The following is a 13,912-nucleotide window of genomic DNA, read 5'->3' as shown; positions in this document are numbered from 1 at the left end:
AACGTTGAGGTGCTGTGATCCTTGGTGGAGGTATGTGCTCTAAGTGTGCCATTCTGGCATCTTTGTAACAGGGGGCCTCTCCTAGCTGCCTGGCTCCTTTACCTCTAGACTCCTGCAGGACTCACTAAAGGAGAGGCTCTGAACACGGTACCAGCAGATAAGAGACAGAGGCACTGGTCCCTGGCCGCTGGGGGGCCCTGTCAGAGGGACCGCATTCTCATTGACAGGACTAGGCTCCTCTATCGCAGAGGAACGCACAGATGCATGGCGAGAAGACAGACAGAGAAAAAAACAGACAAGGGAGGAAAAGAAGGAAGGGAGGACAGAAACAAAGAGACTGAGTAGGTGAGACAAAGGCATGCAGCGGCAGGGGAAAATAACGACCACGGCGTGTCCACGCTGTGAAGAGGACATCATTACCACAACAGAGGAAGAGCAGAACTAGATTAGGGTGCAGCTGGGTTGTAAGAAGGCTACATATCCCAAATCAGGATCCGTTGTTGCAGTGTGACATGAGGCGGTTTAGAACGTCTACGTACTGCTCTCTCTCTATTTATAAAGGCTGAGAGATTCCAAGTACCACGGAAGGAGAAAAGAGACAGAACCACACAGGAAGCCAAAGTTTAGAGTTTAGACAAGAATGCCAAGCTGGATCAAGGTTGGCAAACGAGGGAAAAGTGGGAACAGTATCCTCACGGAGGATGAAAACAGTTCAAAAAGATTAAAAACTACTGAAACTCTTTTTTTTTTTTTTTTTTTTTTTTACAGGTAGCAATTTGATTGGTTGCACCAGTGGAGAATAAAGTTCTGGAATGTGATAATACAACAGGAATTTGCGATATGTGTTTCAACTTACTGAATTTCTACCATGATTCATAGCACAGCACAATTTTTTTTAAAGGGGTCATTTCATGCACAATCACTTTTTATACTTAAATATGGTTGGACATTCATGTCAAAATCCACACCTCTAACTATACCAGCAGTCATTTTTCTGCTGTCAGAAAAACAGCAAATGTTAGATGACTGTGACATATTTCACAGAAGTCCACATCTGAACTTCTGCTTGATATGAAACATGCCCACTGAGCCAGCTACATGCGCCACACTCACAGGTTTCCTCTGCCCTTGGAAAGGGGTCATGGCTCAGCAGCTCCTTTCCATTTAAAGCAGTAGGTACAGATGAAAAAAGTCATATTTAAGCCACATGGCTCATTGGTGCAGGTGTGTATCCCTAGATTTTGTAATGTGAAGCAGATGAGAGTTACAATACCCCCTGGACACAGGCTGTTTTTTTTGGTAGCTGATATCCATTTATGGCTCGGTAGACTGACGTGATGCAAAGTGTCTTGTTTAAGGTCCCAACAACTATCTCACTGTGCTGTTGAGGTTTTTTGTTTTAAAGAATGCATTTCTTCACTGCCTGTTATTTTTGGCTATAAAGTTTAATCTGCTTTTATGCCTTTTAATAACTTACAAGATAGCTTATTGAATAGCTGCATTAAAGGTGTACAAAATTTCAAATTTAGATTTCTGTTGACACAAAGTAAAAAAAACTACCAAAATCCAAACTGATATAAAATCTTGAGGACTCTGACCATATTTGCACATGATTTTGTACAGTTTAGCTCCTTATACACCCCAAATTTTTGATTCCAGCATCAAGAAGGTGTATCGCTGTCTCTTACAGGAAACAAAATCATCTTGCAGTGAGCACAGCTCAGACAATTTCTAGATTAAAAAAATTGCAGGCTACAGAGGAGCAAAAATGCAAAACAGCTGCTGAGTTAGTACAAAAATTTGTTGGGAAAAACAAACCCAGAATATGGAATATCAATAATCCAGACTGCTTGTGTTTTGAAAGCAAAAGACTGTTACTGTAGATGGTTTTCATTCACCAGAATTTAAGTGTGATGAGAGTAGAAGCGAGCGGAGAATACTCTTCCCACCGACAGACTGTCAGAGTGATTTCAGCACAAAGTGAGGAACAGAGAAAAGGACGAGGCAGGAGGGGAGGGGCGGGTCTGCGGCTCAGGGTGTGGCTGGTACCTCCACGGCTATGCTAAAGTCCACCATGGACACGCTGGTGTTCCTGTGCCAGCACACGTGCACCATGGTGTTACCACGGTGAGGGGCGGGCCTCTCCAGGGAGGGCTGCGACGGCGTCGTGTCGTCCTCGGACTCCGCCTCCGCCGAGGAGTCCTCGGGGCATTCTGGGAAAGTCAGGAGGTTGTTACTGCTAGACAAATGAGCAGGACGGGTGAGGAAGAAGGGCGCTAAAACACAGACAACATCAGATCATCCACACAGCAACGTCATCATCAAACACGCAGAGGAGCCGATCACTTTGGGAAACTGCTATTTACGGCACCTGTCTCACAGCAATCACAGACACATTACCGATGTTACACACATTTCAGAATTTAAATGACAAGTGAATCACAACCACCAGCCACAGAAACCATCTTTGTAACAATTACAAAAAGGCTGCCGACTTACTTTCAGTCAAAATGCTGGTCTGGAGGTCAGAGGTCGGTCCGTTGCTGGTTTTTGACATCTCTACTGCCATCTTTATGTCCTCCATCCACTTCTCCATCTCCATCAGAGAACTTCATGGACAGACACACACATTACATAGAAATTACAGTCAACAAAAATACAATATTAATATTGTTTTCTTTCCCATTTTTCATACACTGAAGTAAAAAAAAATCTAAGGTTTCTTCTATGCACAAAACAGGCTTATTTAAATTAATTAATGAGTTAATTTATTTTATTTTTGCCAGGTGTCATGTTTGGAGGAAACAAGGCACCATCCCTACAGTGAAGCATGGTGGTGGCAGCATCATGCTGTGGGGATGTTTTTCAGCAGCAGGAACTGGGAGACTAGTCAGGATTGAGGGAAAGATGAATGCAGCAATGTACAGAGACATCCTGGATGAAAACCTGCTCCAGAACGCTCTTGTCAGACTGGGGCGACGGTTCCTCTTTCAGCAGGACAATGACCCTAAGCACACAGCCAAGATATCAAAGGAGTGGCTTCAGGACAACTCTGTGAATGTTCTTGAGTGGCCCAGCCAGAGCCCAGACCTGAATCTGATTGAACATCTCTGGAAAGATCTGAAAATGGCTGTGCACCGACGCTCCCCATCCAACCTGATGGAGCTTGAGAGGTGCTGCAAAGAGGAATGGACAAAACTGTCCAAATATAGGTGCACCAAGCTTGTGGTGTCATATTCAAGAAGACTTGAGGCTGTAATTGCTGCCAAAGGTGCATCAACAAAGTATTGAGCAAAAGGTGTGAATACGTATGTACACAATTTCTTAGTTTGTTATTTTTACTAAATTTGCAAAAATTTCACAAAAAATTTTTTTTTCACAAAAAAACATTCTTTCATGTTGTCATTATGGGGTTTTGTGAGTAGAATCTTGAAGGAAAAAATGAATTTGCTCCATTTTGGAATAAGGCAGTAGCATAACAAAATGTGGGAAAAGTGAAGTGCTGTATTTTGACACCACAGAGGGATGAATGCAGAGTGGATCCGCTGAGGATCGTGAGGTCCCGCTGCCAGGCTTGGGGAGTAACGGAATACATGTAACGGTGTTACATAATTAGTATACAAAAAAAGGTAACTGTATTCCGCTACAGTTACAGAAAAACAGACGTATTCAGATCACAGGTATATTTAGTAAAAATGGGGATTAGTTCGCAGGATTACAATTTTAATGCATCTTATGATATTATCTGTATGTAATTTTTTTTTTTCTTTGAAACAAAAATGTGGACAGCATAACGCCTCCTAACCGGACAAAATATTGATGAAGTACCCGGATGTTAATGCATTTTCAAAGGAGATTCGCAACTGAACACACTCAGAAAAATGCTCGCAAAATACATGTTAAAAAATGCCATTTTGACCTGGATATCGAGCCAGTAAAATTAAATTACATTAAATTATGTCAGGAAAGTATTAAACTTACTCTGACACACACACATTCCCAAATAGTGTTGAAAGTTACATGGATCTGCGCTGTTCAAGCTGCTGAGCTGAGGCGTCCTGCTGCAGCAACTGCTGTTCAACGCAGCTCCTAAAACCATTACATTTATATATATATTATATTTTTACACAATTATCCTTTATTTTTCAAGTTTCATTCATGAAGTCAGTGGTGTGGGTACACATCTCTATGTGTGTGTGACTGTGAGCGGCACAGCGCGGGTCATTATAATCTCATTATTTTAAGGTGCAAATAAAAAAAAATTCCCAGTCTTGTCGAACAATTTTAATCATTAACGGCAAGTATTTTAACTAGACATTGGTCTAGCAGTGGAAAATATCAATTAGACATAAGTGAAGAGTTAATGGTCCATGTCATCGGGCGACACAGGTACGGCAGGAGACATACAGCTGTTTATCATCCAAATATCACGGACAAAGTGACAAGAAGAACCAAAACCACTTACTTATGGAAGGAAATATTGTCTCCCTTGTTCCTCCGTTTGTGGCTTTGCCAACATGCGCAGCTTTCCGGCATATTCCACCTGTTTCTTGAACTTCTATGCACGCAAAAATCACTAACTTGCCCGGAATTAAAATGGCGAACACGCCTCCTTACTGACAGTATTTACTTAATGGTTTTCATTATGCTGTTGTTCTTATTTTGAAAGTTCAGTAAGTGGACTGATATGTTAAACATGGTGTCAATGCCATGTCATGTCAATGAAAGACTAAAGTAAGATCATTTTATGTTTACTGAACAAGTATCAGAACTTTTTTGTTTTGTATATTGTTTTGCAAGCCACTTTTAATTACAAATTCATCCGCACACGCCTGAGTTTTCATTATCCTTCATTTCTTTGGCATTTTTTGTTGAAAATTTAGCAGGTGAACACTGGGTGCGTTTAAAACAATATTGTGGTGCTCTTAATTCATAATGTGAAGTAAAACAGAGCATGCCATGTAAAAAAAACTTTTATTTTTGCTTAATAAACTGTACTATGTGGTCAAGACTATTTATATTTAGTTTCTTTTGTCTGTATTAGCATATTTGATATTGGAGTAATCCAGAAGTAATTGAAAGTAATCAAATTACATTACTTTAATATTATGGTACATGGATTACGCTACTGACTACATTTTTCAACAGGTAACTAGTAACTGTATTGGAATACATTTTTAAAGTAACCCTCCCAACCCTGCCCGCTGCACAGCGTCTGTTCTTACCTTGCTGCAACTACCACCGACTGTTGCTGTCCAATCAACGTGAAGGCGTGAGGCACACCCCACTCATCCTCACTCTCTCTGATCTGCAAGGAGAACGCAGCCATGCAGAAAGAAAAAAGACTCAGAGAGTGGCTGTATCTGGGACAGCAGGCACCAAAATAGACAGAAAAGGAGGGAGGACACAAACAACGTGATGGTGAATGATGTGCATGATCAAGTTTTGGGAGGAAGATAAAGGAGATGGAGTCCAGCTGTGAGAGGGAGCTCATGCTTTTCTTTTTTTCCATTAATGACAAACTGGCGACAGACACGTTCTGGGACACAAAGCACTTACTGTCATGCCGTGGAGTGGCAGCTGCCTGTGCACTTTGAACTGATTGGTCACCGTCATCCCTCGACTCGTGTACAAGATGACGTCGTTGAACTAACGCCAAGGAGGCACCAAGAAAATGGCAGGAAAAAAAAAAAAAAAGACTAAAATGAAATATCAAACAAATCCACTTCTAATTCTTTTGAGGTAGAAACCTGTATGTTTGTCACTTCCTCAAAAGGAGACTCTATCATAAACACTGCCAAGAATCTGTTAAGTATTTATGTTGATCTTATATCTACAGCTTCACTGAGCTGTAGCTGGTGCATCATTCTGGGAAATTTTCTCAAAAAAACAAACAAAAAACAAAATAATAATAATAATAATAATAATAATAATAATAAATAACATTTGCAGCACATCTACTGTTGTGTTGGAGAGTAAATTAGTTATATGTAATGGAATTATGGAATTATTTTTCCCATAAACTGTAATATTACAATTCTATTTATTTATTTATCTATGTAATTAAATTCTAGTTACTACTCAAAATATTGGTGAATACATTTGGATCCAATAACAACATCAAATGTGAAAAATATTTATTAGGCCTATGATGCTTTCCATCTTTCTTGTGCAGGAATTCCTAATTTATGAACAAAGTGGGTCACAAAAAACCATGGAGACGAATTTGATTGGTCCTTTTTTTGACTTTGCGCCACCAAATCCTGCCTGCTCAGCAAACTCTGTCTCAGTGTTGCCAATTTAGCAACTTTCTGACCTTACCCTGTCAATAAAAATCTTATCTAGCAACAAATCTGGTGACGTTTATTCCACATAAACAGTTTTTTTGTAACAATAGGTTTGTTTGGAATGTTGTTGCTCGAGGGACAGAAAAGAGGTGGACACCGGGAGACACAGGGGAGGAGCAGATGTGTTCTGCAAGTGACCATGCAATCTAAATTCAAGTTATATTATATCAAGATATATACTGTACAGCTCCTCACTCAGGGGGAGGAGGAGTAACAGGAAGACACAGGATGGGAAGGAGAGGAACAGCAGTAGCCAGTAAACCAGTACATCTGGTATTTCTACACATATTTATATTTGGAAACTGTCCTTTTTTTTAACTTTCACTTTTCATACTCTGTGTGCTTCTTACCCTGTATGCTGCTATACAATGCTGCTGGAACTTCAATTTCCTTGAGGGAGTCTTCCCAAGGAATCAATAAAGTTCTATCTAATCTAATCTAATATTGAAGAACTTTTAATAAAGGTTTGACAGTAATCATTGTTGTGAGGTGTACACTGCCAGGTGTATAGTTTTAAGATTTTCCGCTTTACTGTCCAGTTAGAAGAGTAATCAGAAGTAGTGAGTTACAGTACTCTGATTAAGTAATTAAAATAGTTACACTATGTATTACATATTAACAGAGGACCTACTAATTTGCAACCTTTTACATGTCAAAAATAACCTTCCCAACAATAGTCATTCACAATAAGAAAGAACAGGAGATCACTGCAGTAAAAACAGTCAGGTCCATAAGTATTTGGACAATGACCATTTCTGCCACTTTTGTCTCCGTACACCAGAATACAGATGAAACGAAACAATCAAGATGTGCCTGTAGTGCAAACATTCTACTTTAATTCAAGAAGAAGGGTTAAACAAAAATATGACATTAAGTATTTACAGCCATTTTTATACACAGTCTCTCCATTCTCAGAAGCAAGTCCTACATATGCACATTAGTGTCTGTGCTTATGCCCAGATTCCATTGTGTGAAGGGGATCAAATTGGCCAACTCCCCCAAGATGGGAAGCCAGTTCAAAACAGGTTACTTCCCCAGCCAAGACCGGTACATTTATAGCTGGGTGGATTGAGACAACGGACATGATGTGTCTTGACAAGCAGGTTGACTGGGAATTGTACCCAGGTCTATATATCTGTAGCTCAATTCCTTATCACATGATATCCACCCTAAGTTATTAAAAGAACTAGCTGAGTGTATTTATTTACCACTTTAATGTATTGTAAGGCAATCCCTAGATCAGGGTGTGTTACCAGATATATTGAGAACTGCCTAAGTTATTCCCATTTTTAAGAAGGGTGATAAAATAGCTTCAGAAAATTGCAGACTGGTGAGTCTAACGTCTCATATCTGTAAATTATGTGATGCGATGAAGGTCTTCCTTTTGAGACAATTTATTTAGACTTTCGAAAAGCATTTGACTCTGTTCCCCATGCTAGACTTGTTTTTAAACTTTATAAAATGGGAATTAAGGGCAAAATTAATGTTTGGATTGAAAATTTTCATTTCAACAGAAAGCAATGTGTACATGTCAATGGTAATAGATCAAATTTCTTAAGTGTGGTGGTGTCCCAGTAGTGGTGTCCCACAAGGGTCAGATTTGGGACCAGTATAATTCTTAGTATTTATTAATGATTTATCTGGTTCTGTAAATACACAGTGTAAAATATTTGCTGATGATACAAAGGTTTACCACCCTGTATTATCTCTAGTTGATTATAATAATTTACAAATAGACTTAAATAATTTAACTGATTGGTCATTTGAATTGGTTTTAATAGTGCAAAATGCAAAGTTATGCACTTTGGTTCCAAGAACCCTTGTTATCAATATAAAATGAGGGGAGTTACTTTAAATACTGTAAGCGAAGAAAAAGACCCGGGAATCTTAATTACAAATAATTTATTTTCTAAGTATATAAGTAATGCAGCAGTCAAAGCTAACCGTGTGTTAGCTATGATTAGAAGAACTTTCAATTATATTAATAAAGAGTCCTATTTGATATTATATAAAACGTATGTAAGACCTCACCTTGAATACTGTATTCAGGCATGGTCTCCATTTTTGCAAAAATACAAATGTTAGAAAAAGTGCAGAGGAGGGCTACCAAACTCATACCTGAGTTGGCTGATCTCTGTTATGAAGACAGACTTAAAGAGTTGGGCCTAACAACATTAGAAGACCGTCGTATACGCAGTGACCTTATTGAGGTCTTTAAAATTATTAATGGAGTTAATGGAGAATTTTTGTAAATTAACATATTACTTTATGTATGCTGCTAGCCCCCTCCTTGGTGCTCATCTTATTTTTAATGTTTAATGTTAAACTATATTTAAATTTTTGTTTTATATTCGATGTGTGCTTTTATATGTTCTATGTACATGCTTTTATCACACTAATAAATGAATTATGAATTATCTCATTGAGCCACCAGCTCTACTCTATCATTTTCAGGGGTCACATACTTTTTGTTGTTTTTTGTTGATACAAATGACTACTTTTGCAGCCAGGTTTCTTTAACCAGGTCAGGGAATGGATACATGAACTTGTCAGACATTTTTATACAACGCATCAAACAAAGACTTGAAACTCTCATGTGACCTATGGCAAGTTATACACTCAACAAAAATATAAACGCAACACTTTTGGTTTTGCTCCCATTTTGTATGAGATGAACTCAAAGATCTAAAACTTTTTCCACATGCACAATATCACCATTTCCCTCAAATATTGTTCACAAACCAGTCTAAATCTGTGATAGTGAGCACTTCTCCTTTGCTGAGATAATCCATCCCACCTCACAGGTGTGCCATATCAAGATGCTGATTAGACACCATGATTAGTGCACAGGTGTGCCTTAGACTGTCCACAATAAAAGGCCACTCTGAAAGGTGCAGTTTTGTTTTATTAGGGGGGGATACCAGTCAGTATCTGGTGTGACCACCATTTGCCTCATGCAGTGAAACACATCTCCTTCGCATAGAGTTGATCAGGTTGTCAATTGTGGCCTGTGGAATGTTGGTCCACTCCTCTTCAATGGCTATGCGAAGTTGCTGGATATTGGCAGGAACTGGTACACGCTGACGTATACGCCGGTCCAGAGCATCCCAAACATGCTCAATGGGTGACATGTCCGGTGAGTATGCCGGCCATGCAAGAACTGGGACATTTTCAGCTTCCAACAATTGTGTACAGATCCTTGCAACATGGGGCCGTGCATTATCCTGCTGCAACATGAGGTGATGTTCTTGGATGTATGGCACAACAATGGGCCTCAGGATCTAGTCACGGTATCTCTGTGCATTCAAAATGCCATCAATAAAATGCACCTGTGTTCTTCGTCCATAACAGACGCCTGCCCATACCATAACCCCACCGCCACCATGGGCCACTCGATCCACAACATTAACATCAGAAAATCGCTCACCCACACGACGCCACACATGCTGTCTGCCATCTGCCCTGAACAGTGTGAACCGGGATTCATCCGTGAAGAGAACACCTCTCCAACGTGCCAAACGCCAGCGAATGTGAGCATTTGCCCACTGAAGTCAGTTACGACGACGAACTGGAGTCAGGTCGAGACCCTGATGAGGACGACGAGCATGAAGATGAGCTTCCCTGAGACGGTTTCTGACAGTTTGTGCAGAAATTCTTTGGTTATGCAAACCGATTGTTTCAGCAGCTGTCCGAGTGGCTGGTCTCAGACGATCTTGGAGGTGAACATGCTGGATGTGGAGGTCCTGGGCTGGTGTGGTTATACGTGGTCTGTGGTTGTGAGGCTGGTTGGATGTACTGCCAAATTCTCTGAAATGCCTTTGGAGACGGCTTATGGTAGAGAAATGAACATTCAATACACGAGCAACAGCTCTGATTGACATTCCTGCTGTCAGCATGCCAATTGCACGCTCCCTCAAATCTTGTGACATCTGTGGCATTGTGCTGTGTGATAAAACTGCACCTTTCAGAGTGGCCTTTTATTGTGGGCAGTCTAAGGCACACTTGTGCACTAATCATGGTGTCTAATCAGCATCCTGACATGGCACACCTGTGAGGTGGGATGGATTATCTCAGCAAAGGAGAAGTGCTCACTATCACAGATTTAGACTGGTTTGTGAACAATATTTGAGGGAAATGGTGATATTGTGTATGTGGAAAAAGTTTTAGATCTTTGAGTTCATCTCATACAAAATGGGAGCAAAACCAAAAGTGTTGCATTTATATTTTTGTTGAGTGCTTCTTTTTAAGACAGGTCTTCATTGGTCCGCTCCATCATGACGGTGTGTAACAGGTGATGCAACAGGCAAAAGTTGACAACAGTTTCTCCAGTCACAGCCAGTGAAGCTTGTAACACCTTCACAATTGTCGTGGGTGTCTTGGTGGCTTCCTTCCAAGTCTCCTTCTTGCATGGCCAGATGATTTTGAGACATGACTACTTCTAACAGATTTACCACACAGTACCATATCATTTAATTCTTCTTATATTTAGAATTATGTGTTTGTCCAATTACTTGTCCAATGGTTGAAAGTGAGGGACTATTAAAAAAAATGGCTGTAATTCCTAAATCGTTGAATTCAGTCACAAGCAATACTTTTGTTGAACCTTTTGAAGTAAAGCTGAGAATCTACACTACAAGCACATCTTGAATGTTTCACGCTGGTGTCCAGAGGCAAAATTACAAAAAACTGTATCACTGTCCAATCACTTATTGAGTTGACTAATTAGGGTGGAGATATGACTTAATCTCTGTAAGTGTGTGTTACCAGGAAGAACATTCGCTGCTGGAGACCTTTTCCAGACAGTTTGCTGAGGCAGCCTAACCTGATGAACTCCTGACAAACAGAAAACAAACCAAAAAAAAAAAATCCCACCATCAATTATAAGACCTGCGTGTTGTGCTCATAAACGTTTTAAATTGAATCATTTTGCTTCAAACTGACCCGACCAGGAACAACAAGATTGTCAATGCCAATCAGATCCTTCTTAAGCTCCAGAAGCTTCTGGAAGTTCTCCATCTTGATGATGTTGCCCTGGAGCTGATCCACCACCTCAGACACAACAGCCAGAGCAGCTACATGCAAAACGGGGAAAAGACATGACACAGTAGGTTGTTATGGGGGTGTGTGACAACACCGGAAGGCCAAAAAAGTGCATCTGCGAGGACTTGGGGTACCTCTGCAGTCCCTGAAGTCCACGTGAGTGGGTGGGTAGTGTTTGCACAGGCGCTCCAGGATCTGCTTGTAGTGAATGAGGCGGTGCAGGGGCCGCAGAATGAAGGCGTTGAGGGGGATGTAACAGACTTTTTGCAGCTCAAAGTCTCTGCAGAGACCTTCCAACCTTCTGGACATCCTGCATGCCTTCTCGAGCTCGATCAGGACTTCAGACTGCTTGTGCAGGTTTGCTGTCAGAGGCTATAGGGACAAAGGAAATGGCTGTAAATGCAGCTTGGTGTCAGAGTTTTTAACAAACAGCGAGTGGCTTTGCTGCTCACCTTCAAGGCCTGCAGGTTCTTTAACATTACATCTCCAATACGCTGGCCGTCTCCTTTGATGTGAGCATTAGAACGTCCTTCCCTAAATGCAAAAATCCACCAACACTTAGCATCTGAAAATTAAACATTAAATGGAATGCAAACTGAATGGAAAAAAGCTGCTTGAATATTGAGAGAAACATCCCACCAGCAGGTGTCTCCCTTGAGCATCAGTGATGGGCTATTACTGGATTCATTCAGAATATTTATCAGTTTTGCACAGCACCTTAATAAGTGTTTTGGAAAACATAACCAGCTTTTCCAAAATGATGAAAGGCAGATGTCCTAACATCATAGCTCAGGTGTATCTAAGTGCACGAGGATATTTGAATATGCAAATCGTAAGGGAGGCGTGCTGCGTGATAATCTGCATACACATTTGAATGTGGTTCCTATATGCTGCAGATTCTGACTGCAGTGACACTTTCAGCTGTTACATAAACATCCCAATGACAAGACAAAAAAAAGAGGCTTTGATATAAAAACACCACCATTCGATGCCGTCAGCTGTTAATTGCAGGCAGTAAATTCTGACGGCATGGCAGGTTTTATGCATCACATCATTAAGGAGATCAGATGGCAGAAACCCACAAGCAAGAAAAGGCCAGCCTGGAAGCAGCAGGACTGTTACCATGGAGACGGCAGCTCCTCAGGTCACATTAAAAAGGTCTGAGTTTCCCTCGCAGACTGAATGCCAATAATGCTCATTAAGCAAGGGTCATAAGCTGTGGTAAATGCACCAGAGTACAAACAACACATCGGCGAGCGAGTTCTTAACCCGCAGGGATGAGAGAGTCTCACCACAGAGCCAGCCGCTGCTCCGCCTCCCTGAGAAAACCTGTGTGGAACTTGTGCAGAGGCTCGAACGTGGAGGAAACGATGTTCTTCAGAGAACCTGGAGTGGACTCATCTAGTACCACGGCACTCTGGAATGACTGAGAGAAACGCACATGTGTGTCAGTGTGCAGCTTCACCCAGCGACAGGCAGCGAGTTTCACTTTCAATAGAAATTTTCATGACAAAGGGGAGAAAAGAAAAAGAAAAAAGTCAGAGGGTTCATACCACAAAGTATATAACATAATCACAGCAAACACCTGAGCCTGAAAATAAAATCTGCTCCTTGATTTGCCTTCCGCAGCACTTTTTGGTAGGCTGTGCCACAGTAGAAGAGCAATGACAGCAAAAAGCTCCACCACCGTTTAGTTTGTGCCTTGACCTTTGAACAGCCAGATGTCCCTATTTTGAGGACCAGAGACAGAGGTCAGAGAGCACAGCAACTCTTAAATACAGAGAGCCACGACCACATATAATGCCTCACATGTCAGCAAGAAAATTCATCACATGAAGTCTAAAAGTGACAAGCACACAGTGACAAAATGTACAATTAATTTAAGTTTGGATGACTTTTTCCTACATTTATAGGCAAAAGGTTTTACTTTGAGTTTGTCAGTCTGCAAACTCAAAATTAAGGCTTAATGGTAAATGGACTGCATTTATATTGACACCTTTAAGGTGTCAAATCTTGCACGTAATCACGTTCTTGCTGGGGAGGCTGAGATTTTGTTGTCAGTGTAAACAAGCGTTTGCAGCAACTTGTTTGCAACATTGCGTCGTTATGGAGGTGAGTTCAACCAAAATATTTATTTAGGTGTTTAACTAAGATGATCGTGATTTTTCAATGTGAGTTTTATATATATATATATATATATATATATATATATATATATATAGCATGTTGCTGTTAGGGTTGTGTGTCAGGAACTGGTTCTTTTCGGGTATCCTTAAGAAATGATTCGATCCATTGACATCAACAGCCTTTGTACTTAACGATTCCCTTATCGGCCCTTCAGAGTGGCCGTTGTTTCTGGGGGTGTTTGTCAGGAAAATGATCATTTCTCTACAATGATTATAGACCCTGCAGCGGGTCTGTAATCAAGCATTTCTGCAGTGTGGCTTTGCTTTGAACCTTTAACCAATGAAGAAGTGCTTCGATCTTCGATCTGCTGCTTCGTTGGTTCTTTGTTTTATTTCGCT

The 13,912-nt window shown here is 40.7% G+C and overlaps 1 protein-coding gene across 1 annotated transcript in view; it reads right to left on the bottom strand.

Moving 5' to 3' along the window:
* The window catches only part of LOC117524367 (FERM, ARHGEF and pleckstrin domain-containing protein 1), a 142,820-nt gene that overhangs the window by 8,859 nt on the left and 120,049 nt on the right, over window positions 1-13,912 (bottom strand). Inside the window, exons 16-24 of the mRNA XM_034186127.1 lie at window positions 12,680-12,813; window positions 11,840-11,921; window positions 11,522-11,759; window positions 11,289-11,419; window positions 11,112-11,180; window positions 5,560-5,649; window positions 5,226-5,308; window positions 2,500-2,609; window positions 2,050-2,213 (exon numbers count right to left, since the gene is read on the bottom strand). Coding sequence (XP_034042018.1) covers window positions 2,050-2,213; window positions 2,500-2,609; window positions 5,226-5,308; window positions 5,560-5,649; window positions 11,112-11,180; window positions 11,289-11,419; window positions 11,522-11,759; window positions 11,840-11,921; window positions 12,680-12,813 — 1,101 coding nt within the window. The remainder of the gene's footprint in view (window positions 1-2,049; window positions 2,214-2,499; window positions 2,610-5,225; window positions 5,309-5,559; window positions 5,650-11,111; window positions 11,181-11,288; window positions 11,420-11,521; window positions 11,760-11,839; window positions 11,922-12,679; window positions 12,814-13,912) is intronic.

Source organism: Thalassophryne amazonica, chromosome 14 (genome assembly GCF_902500255.1).
Source record: "Thalassophryne amazonica chromosome 14, fThaAma1.1, whole genome shotgun sequence".
In the NCBI taxonomy this organism is placed as follows: domain Eukaryota; kingdom Metazoa; phylum Chordata; class Actinopteri; order Batrachoidiformes; family Batrachoididae; genus Thalassophryne; species Thalassophryne amazonica.
Note: the sequence above shows the minus strand (reverse complement) of the source record. Positions and strands in the feature narration are given on the sequence as shown.